Here is a 25,572-nt window from a genome sequence, read left to right as displayed (position 1 = left end):
AGACATGCAGTAATATTTTTGGGGGGACAGCAGTGGCTTCTTCTGTGTTGTCCTCTCATGAACACCATTCTTGTTTAGTGTTTTAGATATCATAGACTCGTCAACAGAGATGTTAGTATGTTCCAGAGATTTCTGTAAGTCTTTAGCTGACAATTTAGGATTCTTCTTAACCTGATTGAGCATTGTGTGCTATGCTCTTGCAGTCATCTTTGCAGGACGGCCACTAATAGGGAGAGTAGCGACACTGCTGAACTTTCTCCATTCATAGACAATTTGTCTTACCATTGTTAGGTTCTTATTATCAGTGAAGCTAAACCAAGTTTAATTCCTCCCAAAGGGTCGATACAGCTGTAATTCAGACATTTCACACAATCACTGATATTTAACCCTTTCTCTAGGCTGAGTCTCCTCCTACCCATCTGTACAAACATTGTTCTTTATTGCTAGGCAGGACACTAGTGATACAGGCCATGAACTTCTATTTCTCCCTTAAGTTAACCTAACCTCAACCCCCCTTCATCACTAATCTATGGCTCTCTCCCCTTATCAATGCCGGCCACATGTAATCACTTCCCTGCACTCAACACATTCCAAGCTTAGTTGCACACACTATGTACCTTCCTCCTATAACCCTTTATATTCTGGTGTAGGCCCTCTAAACCTTAGCACTCCATCAGTGACATGAATAAGTATATTTTCATATTCTCAGATCCTAACACCATGGACTGATGAACATCAAGGCTTTTAGAGATACTTTTGTAACCCTTTCCAGCTTTATTCTTAATCGTAGGTCTTCTGAGATCTCTTTTGATCGAGGCATGGTTCACATTAGGCAATGCTTCTTGTGAATAGCAAACTCAAATTTTGTGATTTTTTTATAGGGCGAGGCAGTTATAACCAACATCTCCAATCTCATCTCATTGATTGGACTCCAGGTTAGCTGACTCCTGACTTCAATTAGCTTTTGGAGAAGTCATTAGGCTGTTTAAATTGTATATTCAATATAGACAAGAAAAATACAATAATTTGTATGTTATTAGTTTAAGCACACTATTGTTTGTCTGTTGTTGTGACTTAGATGAAGATCAGATCAAATTTGATGACCTCTCTGAGAGAGAAGACATGTTATGTTGTAAAGCTTCGAGCTCTCACAGAGACAGATGACATGTTATAAAGCTTCGACCTCTCTGAGAGAGATGACATGTTATGTTGTAACGCTTCGAGCTCTCATAGAGACAGATGACATGTTATAAAGCTTCAACCTCTCTGAGAGAGATGACATGTTATGTTGTAAAGCTTCGAGCTCTCATAGAGACAGATGACATGTTATAAAGCTTCGACCTCTCTGAGAGAGATGACATGTTATGTTGTAAAGCTTCGAGCTCTCACAGAGACAGATGACATGTTATAAAGCTTCGACCTCTCTGAGAGAGATGACATGGTATGTTGTAAAGCTTCGAGCTCTCATAGAGACAGATGGCATGTTATAAAGCTTCGACCTCTCTGAGAGAGATGACATGTTATGTTGTAAAGCTTCGAGCTCTCACAGAGACAGATGACATGTTATAAAGCTTCGACCTCTCTGAGAGAGATGACATGTTATGTTGTAAAGCTTCGAGCTCTCATAGAGACAGATGACATGTTATAAAGCTTCGACCTCTCTGAGAGAGATGACATGTTATGTTGTAAAGCTTCGAGCTCTCACAGAGACAGATGACATGTTATAAAGCGTCGACCTCTCTGAGAGAGATGACATGTTATGTTGTAAAGCTTCGAGCTCTCACAGAGACAGATGACATGTTATAAAGCGTCGACCTCTCTGAGAGAGATGACATGTTATGTTGTAAAGCTTCGAGCTCTCACAGAGACAGATGACATGTTATAAAGCTTCGACCTCTCTGAGAGAGATGACATGTTATGTTGTAAAGATTCGAGCTCTCACAGAGACAGATGACATGTTATAAAGCTTCTCTGAGAGAGATGACCTCTCTGAGAGAGATGACATGTTATGTTGTAAAGCTTCGAACTCTCACAGAGACAGATGACATGTTATAAAGCTTCGACCTCTCTGAGAGAGATGACATGTTATGTTGTAAAGCTTCGAGCTCTCACAGAGACAGATGACATGTTATAAAGCTTCGACCTCTCTGAGAGAGATGACATGTTATGTTGTAAAGCTTCGAGCTCTCACAGAGACAGATGACATGTTATAAAGCTTTGACCTCTCTGAGAGAGATGACATGTTATGTTGTAAAGCTTCGAGCTCTCACAGAGACAGATGACATGTTATAAAGCTTCGACCTCTCTGAGAGAGATGACATGTTATGTTGTAAAGATTCGAGCTCTCACAGAGACAGATGACATGTTATAAAGCTTCGACCTCTCTGAGAGAGATGACATGTTATGTTGTAAAGCTTCGAACTCTCACAGAGACAGATGACATGTTATAAAGCTTCGACCTCTCTGAGAGGGATGACATGTTATGTTGTAAAGCTTCGAACTCTCACAGAGACAGATGGCATGTTATAAAGCTTCGACCTCTCTGAGAGAGATGACATGTTATGTTGTAAAGCTTCGAGCTCTCACAGAGACAGATGACATGTTATGTTATAAAGCTTCGACCTCTCTGAGAGAGATGACATGTATTGATGTTGTAAAGCCTCGACCTCTCACAGAGAGATGACATGTTATGATGTTGTAAAGCTTCAATCTCTCACAGAGAGAAATGGACTGGCATCTGATATTGTACAGGGGGGTGCTGTAGCTGTATTTGGACAATCTTTGAGAAAAAAGGTGATTATGGGTGTAAAAAGAGGAAACAATATCGAAGATGTTCCCTGTACACTATGTAGAAATTAAGTTGACATTAACCAGGTCACTTCTCTCCTCCCCTATATCTGAAATGCTTTATGAGGCGAGGAGGATGCCTACCTCCCGGGAATTATTTGTTTTACATTGTATCCTCTCCTTTCCTCCCCAAGGAGGCCATTTTGCGCCATTGTGTAAGCACAGCATTGCCTCAATGCATGATGGGATTATATGTTGTGCATATTCAGCTATCTTTCCCAGTGATTTATACGAGGGCCTTGGAGGGTTGTATACTGGTGTCATTGTTTGAAGGTTAACTGCACTATATTGGTACACTGTGACTTCCCAAATCATATATTATTAGCAGCATTGGGATACAGAGGATCCTCCTCCTCTATTGAAGGGACTGCCATGTCCTACAGCCATGTCCTCAAACAGTTAATATTATGTGATAATAATTGCACACTGTACAGTATATCCACAAAGATACTGTAGGAATGCTAACAGCCTTTGTTGCATTAGTAATATTGTATTCTCTGCATTCTCCGTGAAAATGAAGTCTGTGTGAGTTAGTTTCAGTAACTATTTAATGTAGTGTCTCAGCATTGACTTCATTACATTATGTATTCATTAGTAGAGTATATTTGTATTTGCCTAGTCATCACAGGTGCTGTTCTGTAAGTCTGCTTCAGATAAATTATTTTCCCAATTCTTTTGAAAATATTTGATTCCCTGATGCTTTGGCTTTTGTTTTGCAAATTGTCATTGAATTATTTACACTGTATCATCATACAGAATGTCTTTTAGTTTTAGAATTGAGTTTTGATTTCTTTCAAAACTTTCCAATCTACCGCAAATAAGTATGTCTGTCTGCTTGTGCGCGTACACAGACACATGCATGCATGCATATACACACACACGATCAACTTGTTTTTTTCTCTCTGTCTTTGTTTCCAGACCTCCACCACCACAGTGAACATAGTGGTGACTGATGTAAATGATAACGACCCTAAGTTTGACCTGACCCTGCCCAGGAACCTCACTGTCCAGGAGGAGAAGGCCAACGTGTTTGTGGGTCAAGTCACGGTAAGCATATGTAATGGGTTAAAGATGCACACAGTGTAGTAAGTAGTATGTTGTTAGAGTTCACCTTGAGCATGAATACAACATTTAAAAAATAACATTCCTTTCACCTGCCATTTCCTGGTATTTCCTTTCTTTCCACATTCCTGCCTGGCACGGCTTTTCTGAGCAGGTATTTTTGTATCTTCACCAACCCCAGCTACTCCAAAAGTCCCACCGGTGTCCACAGCAACGCATGTGGCATAACTTCAACACAGCCGGTCTCGATTGGCTGATCTTTCACCCAAAGTGATGTCCCTTTTGACTGGTTCAGTTCAGCAAGGGTTTTTCTAATTACTGTTTTAGATTAATTGGACTGGGAAATAATCAGAGAATAATTCTTCCAGTGTTTTTGTGTGAGCGTGCGTGGTGGCGCGATTCAAGGACCACAGCGCAGCGTTTGTTTTGTTACCTCCTTGTCTTGCCTTGATTAGGTGGACTTAGGGACATGTTCTAATTGACTAGAATACAATGCCTTGATGAAAGATCCAAATATATTTTTTAATTGAGATCAAAATTATTACTTTGCCCTAGTAATGTCAGAACTTTGGTTTGAGCTGTGCTCCGATAGTGGTAGCACATGAAGAGATAATGGGCAATTCCCCCACTTTTCAATCTCCAGCCAGGGCTCTAAAGTGCGACCAAATATTTTGCTGTGCGACATGGAGTTTTATTTTGGGAGCAACGGGCGACCGATCCACCCCCAAAAAATAATAGAAAAAGTCAATGCATAACAGTATTTCTCCGCAAAACTCTTCTCTAGATTGTTTAAACAAGACAGGCTGAAGCCCCGCCCCCTTTCACTCAACGGGCAGGCAGCACACAGACAGTTCATCCACGCTGTGCCTGTTTCTCTCAGAATTCACTCGACAGATTCTTCCAAAGCAACAACGATACTGTTTTCCACATTTCTTCAAAAAATGATTCCAAGTTTAATTTATCATAATATTAGTTTGTGTATCTTACTCTTTGCAAAACGCGAGTTAGTTCGTCTAAGGAAGCTGGCATGTGCCTAAAGCTAATCACTAATGCTAATCGCTAACTAGCTAGTTAAAGGCCCTTTAGCTAAATGCACTAGCTAGGGCAAAGCAAACTAGCTCTAATACAGGTTGCTACCAGTGGTGGTGTATATCAGAATGTTGCATGGCTTTTTAACACATGTAGACACTGGTATGGTACTGGAGATTATGAAAATGAGGTTCAACAGTGCCAGAATTTCCCATTAATTGTAAGAGTGGTTTGGATGCTTGATTTACAAATGTATCATATGCTTATCATTTAATAAACATTTATACAAAAAATGTCTGGAAAAAGCTAAAGAAAATATTTCATGAAGTGTATTTAAAGTACAATAGAGAAGACAATGAAGTGATTATATAGAGAAGTGATTATTGCTATATCTATAGTTTGTCCCTTTATCTGAGTATAAATCTAGCAATTAAAACAAGCTGTCAATGATCCATTGTTACCTCTTCATTTAATTACTTATAATGGGATACATGGATTGTTAATTACCCAAAGTACACTGATGGATGGATGGGCCAGCTAACTTTGTTAATGTGGCCTCTCTTGTGAGGGCCCTGCTGGACTGCAATCAAGTGGAAACTCTTACTTGTCCACCTTGTTGCACGTTTAGTTGTGTTTGGATCATGGGGTTAGTGTCCATTCTGAGAAACGGTAACAACAAATGCTCAAAAAAATATATACAATTTGTCTAGTCAAGACCATGTTGCATCCAGACCAAGAAGCAATACAAACTTCCATAATTGTTTTCTTCATTCATTTAATCTATTGAATGATTACTGTTTTGCTGAGGGATATGATAGGTAGTTCATACTCCTACTGAATTGTGATGACGATTCACACATTTGTTAATGTTGGAAAGGAGATAAGGGTAATTCCAACATCCTTTATGGAAACTGAAGCTCCTCAATTTGAGTTACGATGTTTGTTTCATCCTGATGACACACATTCACCAACCCAAGAACACCAAGACTTGTCTCTCACTTTGAAGTTCCCACATCTCTCTTATTGATTTAAATGTATTTTGAGTTACTCCCATAGACCACATTATGGCACAGAGATTGATAGAGTACATGTATCAACAGAATACAAAACACATTCATTGGTGCATTTGTAATACTAATAAAACTTCTCCATGTGGTATTGAAGTCCAGCCATTGAGTTCCACAACTCTGCTGGTTGTTATTGACTCAGTCCTGGGACACCAAGTGAGAGGACTCTACTTACAATCAATGACAATCAGTCATTTACCAGGAAGAAAATGGATCCTGCAATACTGTTTAGAGTTGAATAATGAAAATCGGCAGTACTTCTCAACTTGAAGTCTAGTCTTCACATATGACTCATATCTCAATACTATCTTGAATGGCAGTCCCTTTTTATGTGGGTCTGTAAACATCACTCAACTCTATCCACCATAAAATGGCATTGAAGTGCAGTACTTGACCCTTAAGCTGATGGCAGATGACACTTATGCATGGGTATTGCACTGCATACTGTATTATTTAAGTACAGTGCCTTGCGAAAGTATTCGGCCTCCTTGAACTTTGCGACCACATTTCAGGCTTCAAACATAAAGATATAAAACTGTATTTTTTTGTGAAGAATCAGCAATAAGTGGGATACAATCATGAAGTGGAACGACATTTATTGGATATTTCAAACTTTTTTAACAAATCAAAAACTGAAAAATTGGGCGTGCAAAATTATTCAGCCCCCTTAAGTTAATACTTTGTAGCGCCACCTTTTGCTGCGATTACAGCTGTAAGTCGCTTGGGGTATGTCTCTATCAGTTTTGCACATCGAGAGACTGACATTCTTTCCCATTCCTCCTTGCAAAACAGCTCGAGCTCAGTGAGGTTGGATGGAGAGCATTTGTGAACAGCAGTTTTCAGTTCTTTACACAGATTCTCGATTGGATTCAGGTCTGGACTTTGACTTGGCCATTCTAACACCTGGATATGTTTATTTTTGAACCATTCCATTGTAGATTTTGCTTTATGTTTTGGATCATTGTCTTGTTGGAAGACAAATCTCCGTCCCAGTCTCAGGTCTTTTGCAGACTCCATCAGGTTTTCTTCCAGAATGGTCCTGTATTTGGCTCCATCCATCTTCCCATCAATTTTAACCATCTTCCCTGTCCCTGCTGAAGAAAAGCAGGCCCAAACCATGATGGTGCCACCACCATGTTTGACAGTGGGGATGGTGTGTTCAGGGTGATGAGCTGTGTTGCTTTTACACCAAACATAACGTTTTGCATTGTTGCCAAAAAGTTCAATTTTGGTTTCATCTGACCAGAGCACCTTCTTCCACATGTTTGGTGTGTCTCCCAGGTGGCTTGTGGCAAACTTTAAACAACACTTTTTATGGATATCTTTAAGAAATGGCTTTCTTCTTGCCACTCTTCCATAAAGGCCAGATTTGTGCAATATACGACTGATTGTTGTCCTATGGACAGAGTCTCTCACCTCAGCTGTAGATCTCTGCAGTTCATCCAGAGTGATCATGGGCCTCTTGGCTGCATCTCTGATCAGTCTTCTCCTTGTATGAGCTGAAAGTTTAGAGGGACGGCCAGGTCTTGGTAGATTTGCAGTGGTCTGATACTCCTTCCATTTCAATATTATCGCTTGCACAGTGCTCCTTGGGATGTTTAAAGCTTGGGAAATCTTTTTGTATCCAAATCCGGCTTTAAACTTCTTCACTACAGTATCTCGGACCTGCCTGGTGTGTTCCTTGTTCTTCATGATGCTCCCTGCGCTTTTAACGGACCTCTGAGACTATCACAGTGCAGGTGCATTTATACGGAGACTTGATTACACACAGGTGGATTGTATTTATCATCATTAGTCATTTAGGTCAACATTGGATCATTCAGAGATCCTCACTGAACTTCTGGAGAGAGTTTGCTGCACTGAAAGTAAAGGGGCTGAATAATTTTGCACGCCCAATTTTTCAGTTTTTGATTTGTTAAAAAAGTTTGAAATATCCAATAAATGTCGTTCCACTTCATGATTGTGTCCCACTTGTTGTTGATTCTTCACAAAAAAATACAGTTTTATATCTTTATGGTTGAAGCCTGAAATGTGGCAAAAGGTCGCAAAGTTCAAGGGGGCCAAATACTTTCGCAAGGCACTGTATATTTAAGGGATCGCGTGGGATTTTGACAATTAAGCCCTTTGTCAGATGAACTCATGGATACAATTTATGTAGTTGTGAAATTTGAAGGTAGTTTCGTGAGCCATTGCTAACTAGCGTTAGTGCAGTGACTGGAAGACTCCCGAAACAGCATGTGTTCATGTCTTGTATTATCACCAGGTGAATGGTAATGGAAAGGAAGTAATCAAGATATAAAAATGCATAGATTTGGTAGATGACCATCCTACAGTTATAACTGAAGAGGAACTGTAAACTCTAACGTAGCCTATCTGCTAGAAAGGTAACTCTAAACACACTTCTGCTAGTTTAGCTGGTTACAAACTGTAATCCACTTTTATTTTTAGAGATATTTTCGCACATCCCTGTTTGAAGACCCCTGCCTTACACGCCTTAGGGTTAGCATTAAGATACATAAACAATCTGAATTTTATGGTGCCCTCTGAGAAATTATTCATACTCTAGAATGCCCTTCGAGCCAATTAGAAAAGAGTAGAATTAGCAACCAAAGTGTTTGACTAGCAACCAGGCAAATTGGACTAATGACTGGTATGTTTTTGTTTGAACAACTTCATAACTGTTGTTATTGCCGTGCATTATTGAGAAATAGTGCACACTCTAGAATGCCCTTCAAGCCAATCAGAAACGAGTATTCAACATTTCTTTCTTAGAACTGCATCATACCTGTTCTGATTTTCCAATGTCCCAGACAGTTCAAAATCAAATCAAATCAAATTGTATTTGTCACATACACATGGTTAGCAGATGTTAATGCGAGTGTAGCGAAATGCTTGTGCGTTTAGTTCCGACAATGCAGTAATAACCAACGAGTACTCTAACCTAACAATACCACAACTACTACCTTATACACACAGGTGTAAAGGGATAAAGAATATGTACATAAAGATATATGAATGAGTGATGGTACAGAACGGCATAGGCAAGATGCAGTAGATGGTATCGAGTACAGTATATACATATGAGATGAGTAATGTAGGGTATGTAAACACAAAAGTGGCATAGTTTAAAGTGGCTAGTGATACATGTATTACATAAAGATGGCAAGATGCAGTAGATGATATAGAGTACAGTATATACATATGAGATGAGTACTGTAGGGTATGTAAACATTATATTAAGTGGCATTATTTAAAGTGGCTAGTGATACATTTTTGACATCAATTTCCATTATTAAAGTGAGTTGGAGTTGAGTCAGTATGTTGGCAGCAGCTACTCAATGCTAGTGGTGGCTGTTTAACAGTCTGATGGCCTTGAAATAGAAGCTGTTTTTCAGTCTCTCGGTCCCTGCTTTGATGCACCTGTACTGACCTCGCCTTCTGGATGATAGCGGGGTGAACAGGCAGTGGCTCGGGTGGTTGTTGGCCTTGATGATCTTTATGGCCTTCCTGTGACATCGGGTGGTGTAGGTGTCCTGGAGGGCAGGTAGTTTGCCCCCGGTGATGCGTTGTGCAGACCTCACTACCATCTGGAGAGCCTTACGGTTGTGGGCGGAGCAGTTGCCGTACCAGGCGGTGATAAGCCCGACAGGATACTCTCGATTGTGCATCTGTAGAAGTTTGTGAGTGCTTTTGGTGACAAGCCAAATTTCTTCAGCCTCCTGAGGTTGAAGAGGCGCTGCTGCGCCTTCTTCACAATGCTGTCAGTGTGGGTGGACCAATTCAGTTTGTCCGTTATGTGTACGCCGAGGAACTTAAAACATACTAACCTCTCCACTATTGTCCCATCGATGTGGATAGGGGGGTGCTCTCTCTGCTGTTTCCTGAAGTCCACAATCATCTCCTTTGTTTTGTTGACGTTGAGTGTGAGGAAATGTATCACTAGCCACTTTAAACAATGCCACTTAATATAATGTTTACATACCCTACATTACTCATCTCATATGTATATACTGTACTCGATACCATCTACTGCATCTTGCCTATGCTGTTCTGTACCATCACTCATTCGTTGCTTATTACTACATTGTCGGAACTAGAAGCACAAGCATTTCGCTACGCTCACATTAACATCTGCTAACCATGTGTATGTGACAAATAAAATTGGATATGATTTGATAACGTAATGATGTGATGATAATTACATTGCTAGTTTCTTTGTCATTCACAAGCATGCATACTGTATGTAGGCCTACCTTTTTGTATCAGGTATTAGCCAAAAGGTATTTATGCATCCACATAGTGTAGATTCTATACTTATCCACACTCACCTAGCATACACAAAAGTGAAGTTTCCACACTAGCCTAAGGCTGCGTTTGCACAGGCAGCCCAATTCTGATCTTTTTGGTGTTTTGACAAATCAGATCAGCTCTTTTGCCCATAATTGTGCAAAATATCAGAAATTGACTGCCTGTGTAAATGCAGCCTAATGAACTTTTAATGGATCTGAGAGACAATGAATGCTCGGCTACCTTAAGTTCATAAAAAACAGCCGGTAATCAGCCCTGCGGTGCTAAAGTGAGCTTGTGTGTGTTTCTAGTCCATGGCAGGCTGTTAAAATATTCCTAATTATTAATTGATACATTTAGTATGTATTAAAGGAATTAAGCCTGTGAGGCGTGAGGTTCATAATGATGTCAACTCATTGCCCAGTAATGTTTGCACATTTCAATTGACATGTTGTTCTTCTGTTTTCTGAAGGCTTAACGTCAGGGCTCAATCTTTAGCCTTGGCTTTGAGCATCTATCTGGCTCTCTGTGTAATACAAAATTACGGTAAAGCACCCTTACTCCACCTAAACCCTCTCCCTTTTTAATTTCCCTTTTTTACTCTCTGTGCTACTCTGTCCTTTCATAGCCGAGATCAAGAACTCAGTCAGGAGCAGGGTCAGATTTCAAAGCCTTCCCCACCTCTCTCGCTCTCTATTTCTATCACTCCCTCTCTCTCTTTCCTTGTTACCATGATTACAACAGAAAGGAATTAGTGCCTGCTCTTTACACACAAAAATCATGCAGTCAGGTTCTCTCACACACACACACACACACACACACACACACACACACACACACACACAAGATAGCACACACTGACACACGCTGGCATACTCATGAGCTGGCATATTCATGAGGGATTTAGAATTTGTTAATCAACTAACTTTCTGTCTACCCTGAAGGATCCTCAAAATGTACCCTGTTCTGGGGTTTTTCAACCTTTCCTTCTTTTTTGCTGAATAAAGAATGAAGTGTACGTTTCTGGAACGTGATTTAGCATTCAAGGAATTCCCTTTGTTGAAAATCAGACTTTTACGGAAGAGGCTTCTGGCCTTTTGAACTTGCTGATGATTAGTCATGAGTCTGTGACAGAGACACTAATCTCAATGTGAAGAGAAAATGAGATTTGAAATGAACACTGGGTTTGAATGAGAACCATGTCAGTTAAGTAATTTTTAGATGTACAGTACTAATTTTGAGGTGTGTGCGTTTTAACTGTGACTATATGTATTCATGATAGAGCACAACCCCTTGTACCTTACTGCTTAAGTATTTCCATTATTTGCCTGTTTCTCTTCCTCACTCCACAAATTGAATCTACTATGTTTTCCTCCTCCACTGCAGGCCACAGATCCAGATGCAGGGGCTAATGGTCTGGTGCGCTACAAGATAGTCAACCACCCAGGTCTTTTCACCATCACTGAGAACGGCAGCATATCCACCGTGGTGCCTCTGGACCGAGAGGTCAGGAGTCAGTATGACCTCATAGTGGAGGCCTCAGACGGAGCGGTGGACCCCCGCAGGACCACCTTCACCCTCTCTGTCCAGGTGACAGACATCGATGACAACAGCCCAGAGTTTTCCCAGAAGACCTACGTGGTCAATGTTCCAGAGAACAGCCCTGTGGGTACCGTGGTGCTGCGCCTCAGTGTAAGTGTGTGTTTGTGTGTGCGTGTGCACATGCCTTCGTGTGCGTCCTACAGCTACACTGAGTATTTGTGTGATTAATGAGCATTGTGGTTCTGATACTCAGTGTAAGTGTGGATGTGGGGGAGGGGGATCTGTGGTTTCTCTCCCTCTCTCTGCCAGGCCTTGCACAGAACAGTAACGGCTTCAAACAGCTTGACTATTAAATGCCCCCTTTAACATCATTTAACGTCAAAGCGTCTACAGCTATCAGGCGATTTGGCCTCCATTTCAACTGCCATAAGCTTCCAGGCTCTTTAGTGTTTCACACACACAATGGAGGGTAAAACACTTATATTTTACTATCTGAGGAGTCTGGTCTGTAAGAACTCTCTGGGTGTCTTAAGTCTCAAATGGAGTAAGACTAAAAGCCAGTTTCTCATCAAAGCTCTGAATCAGGCTTAAGGGGTAAAAAAAAAAAAAATCCCTCTCTTGACAAACGATAATGTAATGCTTGATAAACCCTGAGCGCCTTGGAACTTGATGGAAGGTGTCTCAGGTAGATTCGACACTGTCAAGTAGGGCTGCACGATTTGGACAAAATGTATAATTGTGCCTTTTTTTTGACGGATATTGCGATTATGAATTCCGACCCAGGCAATTAAAGTTTCACACAAACCCAGAGCAATGTTTTATCCTGTGTGATCTTCTGGCCTATGATGTTTCCAAGCACCGACCTTTCAGTTGAAACATCTCATCAATATAGTGTACTGTCAAACTAATTTAGGGCTCGGCTGTTCTACTTCCAAATGTATGTTGTAGTCAAGTAATAATCAACATGTGTGTGCTCTGTTTCAACTTCTCCCTTAATTTTGCTATACAGTGTTGGGATTGTGACTTGGGAAACATATGTATGAGATGGAATCTTGCATCTCCTGTCCAGCTTGTTAATCATCTTCTTGACGCCATCTTTGTTGACTCTGCAAATAGGAATCATGTCTTTGGCTATGTGTTATATTCTTATTTGTCTGCGGGATGTTTTTTTGTTAGCACTAGCAGCACTCAGCCCTTCCTCTCCTCATCAGCATCTAACTGCACCCTCTAAGCGGGGACGCTTGTGATTGGCCAGCATGTGCATGCAATGCAAATGTGATTGGTCAGCATCCTCTATGCATGTAGGGAGTGAATGAACGGAGTCTAGCGGATCTCATTGTAGGAGGGCCGTAGTCTAGTTTTTGTTGTATTAACTGAGCGTCAAAGAGATAATCGCAGCCTCTTGCGATATGAATATTGATCTATCATTATCGCAATTTCAATCTGAATTTGATTAATCGTGCAGCCCTACTGTCAAGCATATCCTCTTGTAGTGTGTGCTGAGGAAGAGAACCATGGGAATACCCAAGCGAGCACCAAAGCAAAGCCGGGGCAGAGGGGAAGTAATTGTAGACCTATTCTGAGTGACATATTACTCAACTCACAAGGGAATAATGCAAGGGAGGGGGGAGTGGATGAGTGACTGACACCTGCAACCGTGACAACACTAATCTCCCAAGAAAAACGAACAACATCTTCAGCCAGAACAGAAGCAGACAGGGATGGGGTTGGTAGTGGGAGTGACACCTGTCTGTAAAGAAGGCCCAGTGACAGACAGCCATTGCAGGCAGATGAATCTCTGATCCCCGCCTCTCTCCTCTGGAGGGATTATATGTGTTCTCTTTTCTATTTATTTATAAATGTATTTTATCTTTTTATTTTGTTGTATATTGTTACTTCCGTCACATCTCCACATCAAAGCCTTCCACCTGAAAGATTCTCACTCCCACAGATCGGCATTGACTTTTTATTCTCAGGTGTCGGTTGGATATCTTTTCTAATCAGGATTTTGGTTGCTGTGTTTGTGTGTGTGTGTGTTTGTGTACATGCATTTCTATAATCATATTTCTCTGCCGCTAGCATAACTCCTCCTTTGATCTTAATCATTTTACTTATAAAGGGCCAACTAAACAATTTCCTTTGGATTCATTTGATCAGTGCCTGTATTAATTGTATTACATTTATACATAGTAGAAGCACTTTACACTGTTTAAACAAATTAGCATTCACTGAATATAGCCAACACCTATACCATTTCTCATTTCATTGCGACTTCAGTCCCTCCATCCCTGTCTGTCTGTCTGTCTGTCTGTCTGTCTGTCTGTCTGTCTGTCTGTCTGTCTGTCTGTCTGTCTGTCTGTCTGTCTGTCTGTCTGTCTGTCTGTCTGTCTGTCTGTCTGTCTGTCTGTCTGTCTGTCTGTCTGTCTGTCTCTCATCTCTCTCCCTCTGTCACAGGCGGTGGATGCAGACCTGTTCTCTAACATAACATACCGTATCAAATCTGCGGAGGCCAGGAAGCTTTTCTCAGTGAACCCGATCTCGGGCGAGCTGTTGGTCCTGCAGACGCTGGACTTTGAGGACCTGGCTAGTATGGGCATGGGGACCAACTATACCTTCCAGGTGGAGGCCGTGGACCAGGCAGGGACAATGCCCCCCGGCGAGGCCACCGTCACTGTTCGGATCACGGTAAGACCAGCTGAAGCTCTGTATTCACTGTGTATTCACTCCCCCCTCCCACTGTGTGACCCACTGCAGTTCGCCTACAGAGTAAACAGGTCTATGGACTATGTTGTTAACAGGGGCCTACACTACATCCTTAAGCACCTCGATAACCCATAGACATATGCAAAGATATTGTTTGTGGACTTTATCTCTGCGTTCAATACCCATAACTGCTACAATACAAACTCTCCCAGCTGAACGTGTCCAGCTCCATCTGTCAGTGGATCACTGACTTCCTGACCAACAGGACGCAACATGTGAAGCTGGGAAAACACCTTTCGGACTCTTTATCCCTTAGCACCGGAATGCTGCAAGGATGCATGCTCTCACCTCTAATCTACTCATTCTACATCAATGACTGCACCTCCAACAACGCATCTGTCAAACTACTCAAGTTTACAGATGACACTACCAACGTGGAGAGGTCGACCGGCTAATGGCCTGGTGCAGTCGCAATAAACTGGAATACAACACAGACAAAACTGTGGAAATGGTAGTTGACTTCAGAAAATGCCCCTCACCATCTCTCCCCCTTGAGATTGATGGCTCAGCTGTTACTGTAGCATTGCTGAATCATTCAAATTCCTGGGGACCATCATCTCCCACAACCTCAAGTGGGAGGTTAACATCACAGCGGTCACCAATAAGGCACACCAGCGGATGTACTACTTGCCGCAGCTAAAAACAAAATTTAACATCTCCCATTCAATCTTGATCCTGTTTTACCCATCAATCGTTGAGTCAATCCTCACCTCCTCCATCACCATCTTGTTTGGGTCTGCCCCTGCCCCTGCAAGGGTAAACTGCAATGCATTGTCCTGTCTACAGAGAGGGTCATCGGCTCAGGGTGACCCTTCCAACCCCGGTCACTCCCTCCTCCAAAAAATTCACCTCTGGCAGGCGGTTCAGGTCAAAACCTCCCATTACCTGAATAGTGGCCCTCACCAACTGGCCATCTGGCCTATAGAGACTAAAGGGAATATGCACTCTATGCTGCACACGCATCAAGACATCTCTGAACTGTACACAAAATAACTGCACTATAATGCATTGCACTCTGTCCATTTCTCTGCATTTAGACACACTGAGTATACCAAACATTAGGAACACCTTCCTAATATTGAGTTGCGCCTCCGTCAGTTTGTACATTTGCTGTATATCAACTGTATAAACACTGTATATTAGCTCATTCTGTTATAGCTATACTCACTCTACCTTGTTGTGTATAATGTATGTAAACTTTGTTTAAACTACGTTGTCTTTCTCTAAATGTGTCTATCACCAGCAGCACCATATCACCTTCTACAATTCTGAGTATGTGTACATTTACTTGGTGAAAAACATTGTCCCTGTTACTTCACTCTCACTTGTTTCCACTCATGGTGGTGACAAGTAGGCTAGTGCTTGAAGAATAAACGAGTTATAGCCCTCATCAAGGAAAAAGCACTTGTTGCTTTACATTTCGCAATAGTATGTACCATCATAGTCCCTAAGGACCATCAGTGATGGTGAAGGATCCATAGAACCAGCACTGTAGAAGTGATAGTCATAGTCGGCATAACGCTTTATTCACTGTGTGTCTCCTGCTCTGCAGTTACTGAGGAAGGTGTGCTGGAGTTAGTCAACTCCTTTGATTAGGATGAATAAACACTTTATGTTTCCAAATCCTTTCACCTCATGGTCTCCGGCAGAAGTAGTACTGGCAAAAGGCAACAAAGCAATACTGTTTCAGTGCCAGGAGCAGTAGTTACAGTTATCTTTAGACGAGATATAGGTCGTTATCAATAAAATGTCACACTACGGTGCAGAGCGTTCAATTTGACGTACGTGTCATTTTCAAGTGATTGTTAAATAAGTGATGTGAAGTCTAAGGGCAGCAGGCAGAGTGGCTCTGGATATGTGCTCAGCCTTGGATCAGCCATAACAAAGACACAATCAGGACTGCAATTCAAAAGTCTCTTAGCTGGCCTATCTGAATGAGGTGATCATTAAATTGAGTTCACAGTATATAATGACATAATACCATGACTGCTATTCATGTAGAGCTAAAGTACTTTGCCTGTTAAATTACACGATCAATTGATGCTTACTGATCATTAAAAGCATTTAGTTACTTGCTGCATAACTCTGATGATAGAGCTAAATATGCGCAATGTTTTTGCAAGGAATAATCGGTGATTTATAGTTCTGACTATGCTCTTCAAGAGGTGATGTGATCAGCCACCCATTGTGCAAGTTCTCCCACTTAAAAAGATGAGAGAGGCCTGTAATTTTCATCATAGGTACACTTCAACTATGACAGACAAAATTAAAAAAAAATCCAGAAAATCGCATTGTAGGATTTTTAATGAATTTATTTTCAAATTATGGTGGAAAATAAGTATTTGGTCACCTACAAACAAGCAAGATTTCTGGCTCTCACAGACCTGTAACGTCTTCTTTAAGAGGCTCCTTTGTCCTCCACTCGTTACCTGTATTAATGGCACCTGTTTGAACTTGTTATCAGTATAAAAGACACCTGTCCACAACCTCAAACAGTCACACTCCAAACTCCACTATGGCCAAGACCAAAGAGCTGTCAAAGGACACCAGAAACAAAACTGTAGACCTGCACCAGGCTGGGAAGACTGAATCTGCAATAGGTAAGCAGCTTGTTTTGAAGAAATCAACTGTGGCAGCAATTATTAGGAAATAGAAGACATATAAGACCACTGATAATCTCCCTCGATCTGGGGCTCCATGCAAGATCTCACCCCGTGGGGTCAAAATGATCACAAGAACGGTGAGCAAAAATCCCAGAACCACATGGGGGAACCTAGTGAATGACCTGCAGAGAGCTGGAACCAAAGTAACAAAGCCTACCATCAGTAACACACTACGCCGCCAGGGACTCAAATCCTGCAGTGCCAGACGTGTCCCCCTGCTTAAGCCAGTACATGTCCAGGCCCGTCTGAAGTTTGCTAGAGAGCATTTGAATGATCCAGAAGAAGATTGGTAGAATGTCATATGGTCAGATGAAACCAAAATATAACTTTTTGGTAAAAACTCAACTCGTCGTGTTTGGAGGACAAAGAATGCTGAGTTGCATCCAAAGAACACCATACCTACTGTGAGGCATGGGGGTGGAAACATCATGCTTTGGGGCTGTTTTTCTGCAAAGGGACCAGGACGACTGATCTGTGTAAAGGAAAGAATGAATGAGGCCATGTATAGTGAGATTTTGAGTGAAAACCTCCTTCCATCAGCAAGGGCATTGAAGATGAAACGTGACTGGGTCTTTCAGCATGACAAGCATGACAATGATCCCAAACACACTGCCCGGGCAATGAAGGAGTGGCTTCGTAAGAAGCATTTCAAGATCCTGGAGTGGCCTAGATCTCCAGATCTCAACACCATAGCATAGAACATCTTTGGAGGGAGTTGAAAGTCTGTGTTGCCCAGCAACAGCCCCAAAACATCACTGCTCTATAGGAGATCTACATGGAGGAATGGGCCAAAATACCAGCAACAGTGTGTGAAAACCTTGTGAAGACTTACAGAAAACGTTTGACCTCTGTCATTGCCAACAAAGGGTATATAACAAAGCATTGAGATAAACTTGCTATTGACCAAATACTTATTTTCCACCATAATTTGCAAATAAATTCATTAAAAATTCTACAATGTGATTTTCTGGATTTTTTTTCTCATTTTGTCTGTCATAGTTGAAGTGTACCTATGATGACAATTACAGGCCTCTCTCATCTGTTTAAGTGGGAGAACATGCACAATGGGTGGCTGACTAAATACTTTTTTGCCCCACTGTATATGCTGTGAACTCAATTTATTGATGGCATCATTCAGATAGGCCAGCTAGGAGACCCTTGAATTGCTGTCCTGATTGTGTTTTTGTTATGGCTGATCCAAGGCTGAGCACATATCCAAAGCCAGTGTGGCTTTCTAGCGGTCGTGTTAGCCCGGTGCTATTCCAGGGCTGAATGACTCATTAGCTTTGTGACTGCAATTATGTGAGGATTTCCAGACGCATGCGTTCCCTTTCCAACCTTTCATGAGATTAGCCGCTCAATCGAAACTAAGGGATTAAACGCCTCCTGTTTTGGCACACTGTGTCTCGCTCTGTTTGTGTGTATGTGTGTGTGTGTACGTGAGTGTGTGCATGTGTAACAACACCTTTTAACTGTGACTATATTCATGATATAGAACATCCCCTGGTCTCACACTTCACCCACTGAGTTGGACAGAAAACAGTGCATTTGCTTTTTCAGGATGTATGTGGGTTTTATTTAGCCCGATGGCAGATCCGCTGACTTCCACTCTGCATTCACAATACTGCCAGGATGGCAAGGGAAGCTTGGTCCTTCAAGTTGTTCCTGTGCAGGCCCATCCTAGCTGTAGAGTGAGTTTGTCCTTCGATAAGGACAGTTTGATGCAGTTTCCTTATAGTCACCCAGGAACAGTGTTTGATAGGATCACATCCTGCTGGCAGCTTTTTGATAGGGCCAACATGGATTAAGGCGGGACGAATGTATTCACACTGGGTTCCTAGGAGTGGAGATGGAGGAGGCACAATGCCATTCCTTCCTTCCTCCCTCCATATTACACCTGCCAAGGCTTTTTAAGTCTTTTGCATTTAATTTGTTCTTGTGTTTGTTTTTAGAAAGGTTTCGTTTCCATGGAAGACCTCGCGGTGAGATTGTGTAGTCTACCTGTGTCCTTGGGTTGAGAAATAAACTCGCAAACATTTCCCTCTTTTCTCACCCTTTCTGAAAACACACGGTAGAAGCTGATAGAGCGTGCTTGTGTGTGTGTGTGTGTGTAACTCACAAACGTTTCTCACCCTTTCTGAAAACACACGGTAGAAGCTGATAGAGCGTGCTTGTGTGTGTGTGTGTGTGTAACTCACAAACGTTTCTCACCCTTTCTGAAAACACACGGTAGAAGCTGATAGAGCGTGCTTGTGTGTGTGTGTGTGTGTGTGTATTCTCCACCTCTACAAACAGAGGACAACACCATGGCAAGACTTTGTTATTGAAAGCAGAAGCACTGAATCACTGTTTGTCAGCTCAACAGAACACAAGCTGCATATAGATGGACTGGACACGTGTCTGTGAATGAGTCTTTTCCTTTCACAATAAGATCCTCTAGGTGTGGTTAAATCAGATGGTTTGTTCAAGGGCACTTGTGTCAAAGGCTCTTCTCTCTGCAGGTCAGCACCGGCCCACTTCAACCATATCATCAGAAATGTTGTTATATATCATATGAATCAATGTGTTGTTCAAGATCTTTAATTGTATATGTACAGTGCATTCGGGAAAATATTCAGACCTCTTGAATTTTTCCACATTTTGTGACGTTACATTATTATTCTGAAATTGATTAAATTAATTTTTTTCATCAATCTACACACAGTATCCCATATTGACAAAAGGAATACAGGTTTTTAGATATGTTTGCAAATATACAGTACCAGTCAAAAGTTTGCACACACCTACTCATTAAAGGGTTTGTCTTTAGTTTAGTTTTCACGTTGCTTCTTAATATAAATCCACTAGCGTTCTATAATGACACTATTAGCTTGTGTTTCATACATCAGCAAACAGCTAGTTTGTCTTTTCTTAGCAAGTTGCCCAAAATCTTGTGAGACGCTAATTGTTAGCCGCTAATGCTAAGAGCTAGCTAGCTAACTAATAAATGTACTGAGTAAGAGCTAATACAGCCTGATACCAGTGATGGTGTAGACCTAAATCAGCATGTTGTTTGTGCAACAGTATCTACCAACGGTGTCTGAGCAACCCATCAAGAGCCTGGGTAGATGGTAATGTCAATTTTTATAACGCTAAGTGAGCTCCTCCGGGATAAAGATCAAGTGCAGCAAGTAAGGCAGGACATCTGCCGTTGCTTCTTAATATAAATCCACGGTCTTGAGAGCATCAACAAGACCCTACTGCCTGGGAGGCTCAAGCTTTGGTGCCTACAGTTTGGACTTCTCCCGGGTGGACTTCTCCCGGGTAATGTGGCCACTCACCGTCTATGAGGTCCCAATAACAACAGTGGAGAAGATGGAGCGAACCATTACCTCATACGTGAAGAAATGGCTGGGTGTCCCACGATGCCTGAGTAACATCGGCCTGTATGGCAAAGGGGTCCTTGAACTACCTCTTACAAGTCTAACGGAGGAGTACAAGTGCTCTAAAGTAAGACTTCAGATGACATTGAAGGACTCCAAAGACCAGACCATTAGCAAGGCTGCACCTCTCCTACAAACTGGACGGAAATGGACATCATCCAAGGCTGTGCAGCAAGCAACATCAGCCCTGAGACACCAAGACATTGTGGGGAATATCCAGCATGGAAGAGGAGGCTTTGGCCTGGCAGCAAGCAAACCAACGTTCCATAAGGCAACAACATCTGAACGCAGGAAGCTGGTGGTCGAGGAGGTGCGCAGACAGGAGGAGACTGCAAGAAGTGCAAAGGCTGTCTCTCTTGCTAAACAAGGGCAATGGTGGGAAGGCCTGGAGAGGAGAAAGATCAACTGGAGTGAGCTTTGGCAAATGGAGGCAAGCAACATCAGCTTCATCATAAGAGCTGTTTATGATGTGCTTCCATCACCAAAAAATCTACATCAATGGTATGGCGAGGACTCGACCTGCCCCCTCTGCCCAGCTCCAGCGACTCTCAGGCATATAATGACAGGTTGCAAGACCAGCCTCTCACAAGGCCGCTACACCTGGAGGCACAATCAGGTCCTCAAGAGCCTGGCTGCAGCACTTGAGACCAAGAGGAGTGCAACCAATTCATTACCTCCAAAAACAAGCAATCCCGTCAAAACAACAACATTCATCCGGGAGGGACAGAAAAAGCCCAAGTATCCTCCTACAAAGCCAGAAACTGGACACCTAGCCATGGCCCGGGACTGGAAGATGCTTGTCAATAATGGCCAGCAACTCATTTTTCCACCAGAGATTGCTTCTACCAACCTTAGGCCAGACATGGTATTCTGGTCCCCTTCACGAAAGGCTGTGTACATCATAGAGCTCACAGTCCCGTGGGAAAACTCTGTTGAAGAGGCCTACGAGCGTAAGAAACTGCGTTACACAGAGTTGGCAGCAGACGCAACTCAGCGTGGCTGGAATGCAAAGGTCTGGCCAGTTGAAGTGGGATGCAGAGGATTCGTGGCTTCTTCCATCATCAGGTTGCTGAAAGAACTTGGAATCCATGGACAGGCTCTGCGGCAGACCGTCAGAGCAGTTTCTCAAGCAGCTGAAAGAGGCAGCCAGTGGATCTGGATCAAACGGAAGGACCCTTGCTGGGCTATAACTTCATGACCCCCCACCCCCACCTGAGAACCCAATTCAGATCCCTCCAACTTGAGGAGGGCATATGAGGTATGCGGTCAGCTGTATGGCTGGCTCAGGGAAGAGGACGCCCCTGCCTTGCATAGTCCCGTGGGACATCTTAATTGGGCATGGGACACAAGCTAAGGCTTGATTACCCTTTAGCTGGCCACCTTTGATGAGGGTGTTTAGTGATTAAAGGCCGAAAAACCCACTGATTCGAAGGCACACTACTGAGGATGTGTCCCAAAATTGACATCTTACCCCAGTCTAAGAAATAAACCTCCCATGCCACTCTGTCAACATCACGGCAAATCTCATGTGAGTGCATTCCATCTATTGGCACAATGGACAGTTTTTAACATCTCGTCCCGTGTTTTATGATTCTTCTAAATCAATGAGGAATATGCAAAGCAAGAATACGTTAGCTACATGAAGAATTATACGATTATAGGGTCCCCTAGAAAACACCTATCAACACTTTAGTTCCTACCCTGTCACAATAACTCCTCCCTGGCATTTTAATTAATTGTCATCTTAAACAACACTATTCAAAGTGCACACTATTATATTCTAACTATAGAATTAGAATAGTCATTCTATTTCCATGATTACTACAGTTTTGCTCTAATTCTAAGTCAATTTGCAATTGCAACATTTGGTTAAAAATAAATCCTAAATTATTTGACCATATCAGGCAGCCCTACGTGGCAGTGTGTTAATTATTTCAAATGAGCAGTGATGTAAAGTACTTAAGTAAAAATACTTTCAAGTATACTTAATTTTTTTGGGGGGTATCTGTAGTTTACTTTACTATTTTTATTTTTTACAACTTTTACATTTACTTCACTTCATTCCTAAAGAAAATACTTTACTTTTATGCCATACTTTTTCCCTGACACCTAAAAGTACTCGTTACACTTTGAATGCTTAGCAGGACAGGAAAATGGTCCAATTATATAATAGCCACGGATGTTCATTTCTTCTCCGCATTGTCTGAATCTGAGTACTTTCCCGATGATTTCTAGAACAGAAAAACATTCTAGCCATTCTGATTGTTCTCAGAAACCAATGGATTGAGCCATTTACTAGAACGGTTGCGTATTGAACATTCGTAATTGGCTTTGATACTCTGATTGGTTGGAGATAATCCGATCGCTGATCACTTTGTTTTTTACAACCTCCTTACTTTTGACTGAAGTATGTAGCGAACTATATAGCAGCAAAATAATTCAATTTAAGTCAAAGAGCAAGCATTGTAGATGCACAGAGGTTAGGAAAAACCATAGAAAGGAAGAAACCTAGAGAGTACATGGCCATTTAGGCCAGATCGTTCTTCAATACGTTTAAGTTGACGTTCGGTACAGTTTACAGTTCAGTTTTTGTTTTTGTTCTACCTTGTTATTTTTAGTGCTACGTTAATATTGATCACTGTAATGTTGGGTTTGGAGCTTGCAGGAAAGGGATTTTACTGTACGTGTGCACGTAACATAAAAATAGTGAAACTTGAAACGAATGAGTTTACAATCAGATATGAAATATGTACCACTGTCCTAGAGCAACGCCTGGGACCATACACATCTTGCAAAGGCCAATTTCCTTGGTTTCCTCAACATTTCCATTATTTGGAATTAAGTATCTTGTGGCATTAATTCACATAATAATGCTCCCACAGAACTTTGTCAGCTAGACTTGCAGATAGCACTTCCAATCACAGTGTATAAAATTAATTGACCAACTTTCTCTTTTTTGTTTTTTAAGTGTTGGGGATACAAAAATGTAAAATTTTACATTCATAGTAGACTACAGTACTTTATGTATCTATTCCTTTTCTTTTTATTTACAGGATATGAATGACTTCTCTCCGGTGTTTAGCCAAGCGCTGTACAAGGGCCTGGTGGCCCCCAACGCAGAGAAGGGAACGGTCATCGCCACTGTGTTCGCTGAGGACCAAGACCCTCCTGTGAGTTTCACTGATCTCTCTGTGACTGATGATTCATATCAAGATTAATATGTATTGGTTTTATAAAACAACGTTTTTTAAAAACTTTTTGGGGCCGGGGACCCCTTTTGTGATAGCAAATTCATCAGGGAACCCCTCATAATTAGAACACAACTCAAGTGAGATAAAAATATATAATCCAAGGAGTTTCTAAACCCAGAGGCGCAACAATCACAATACTTCCGGGAACACTTGTGAAACAGATCAAGCAGACCAGGCCAGTGTCAATGAGAGAAATAAAAAATGCTTCCTTATTTGTTCATTTTCTCAAGCTAAAGGCACAACCTAGATTCGAGTCAATGTCTTAAGTAGTTGAACATGTTATTACTCCAACCTCGTGAAAATATTCATTTTCGGCCTGCAAATGTGCTGTTCGGTGCAAGACGACCGTTACACCTGATGACATGCTTCTGCGCATGAGCTTAGATAGCCAACGTTCCCATGACATCGCCTACAAGTGTGATCAGGGATTTCTATTGGAGAAACCGTTTCTTCATTCTGTACTGTCTTTGGTTTTACTATGACCTTGGCAGTGCATTGCCAGTTGAACCCGGTCTCGGACCCTGGGAAGGAATATTTTAATGGCCCGCCTCTTTTTCAGTTTTCAATAAATAATGGGGCTGAGATATATTTTCTTGTTGCAGCTTTAACATTAATATCCTGAAATTCTACAATTTTTCCATGAGGCAGAGAGAACTGCAGTTTTAAAGCTTAAATTATTGGTGGAGTACTGTAGATACCAATATCCCTATGAGCCTCCCAGGCCAATGTTGCCCAGGGTTAAGAACATAAATTGTAGAAACTTATTCCACTGATCCCTTGGCCAAACATTTTTTAAATGTCCAATGCAGCTGTTTTTACACCCCTTCAAATGAGTGGATTCGGCTATTTCAGCTAAACTCGTTGCTGACAGGTGTATAAAATCGAGCACTTGGCCATGCAATCTCCATAGACAAACATTTGCAGTAGAATGGCCCATAATGAAGAGCTCAGTGACTTTCAACGTGGCACCGTCTTAGGATGCCACCTTTCCAACAAGTCAGTTTGTCAAATTTCTGCCCTGCTAGAGTGGTAAACAGTAAGTGCTGTTATTGTGAAGTGGAAACGTCTAGGAGCAACAAAGTCTCAGCCGTGAATTGGTAGTCCACACAAGCTCACAGAACGGGACTGGCAATTTCTGAAGCTTCTAGAGCAAAGATTGTGTGTCCTCGGTTGCTGTCAATCTGTCTGGATGGTGACTGTATTACATCCAGTCAGTGGTTCCTGTCAATCTGTCTGGATGGTGGCTGTATTACATCAAGTCAGAGGTTCCTGTTAATCTGTCTGGATGGTGACTGTATTACATCCAGTCAGAGGTTCCTGTCAATCTGTCTGGATGGTGGCTGTATTACATCCAGTCAGTGGTTCCTGTCAATCTGTCTGGATGGTGGCTGTATTACATCCAGTCAGAGGTTCCTGTCAATCTGTCTGGATGGTGGCTGTATTACATCCAGTCAGAAGTTCCTGTCAATCTGTCTGGATGGTGGCTGTATTACATCCAGTCAGTGGTTCCTGTCAATCTGTCTGGATGGTGACTGTATTACATCCAGTCAGAGGTTCCTGTCAATCTGTCTGGATGGTGACTGTATTACATCCAGTCAGTGGTTCCTGTCAATCTGTCTGGATGGTGACTGTATTACAT

At 41.9% G+C, this 25,572-nt stretch overlaps 1 protein-coding gene across 1 annotated transcript in view; it reads left to right on the top strand.

Moving 5' to 3' along the window:
* The window catches only part of LOC115135105 (protocadherin-15-like), a 265,480-nt gene that overhangs the window by 146,197 nt on the left and 93,711 nt on the right, over nt 1-25,572 (top strand). The window contains 4 exon segments of the mRNA XM_029669390.2: nt 3,766-3,894; nt 11,679-11,984; nt 14,289-14,519; nt 23,736-23,852. Coding sequence (XP_029525250.2) covers nt 3,766-3,894; nt 11,679-11,984; nt 14,289-14,519; nt 23,736-23,852 — 783 coding nt within the window.

The sequence above is a fragment of the Oncorhynchus nerka genome, linkage group LG10 (assembly GCF_034236695.1).
Source record: "Oncorhynchus nerka isolate Pitt River linkage group LG10, Oner_Uvic_2.0, whole genome shotgun sequence".
In the NCBI taxonomy this organism is placed as follows: Eukaryota; Metazoa; Chordata; class Actinopteri; order Salmoniformes; family Salmonidae; genus Oncorhynchus; species Oncorhynchus nerka.
The sequence above is the reverse complement of the archived record's forward strand: the minus strand, read 5'-3'. Positions and strand labels throughout refer to the sequence as shown.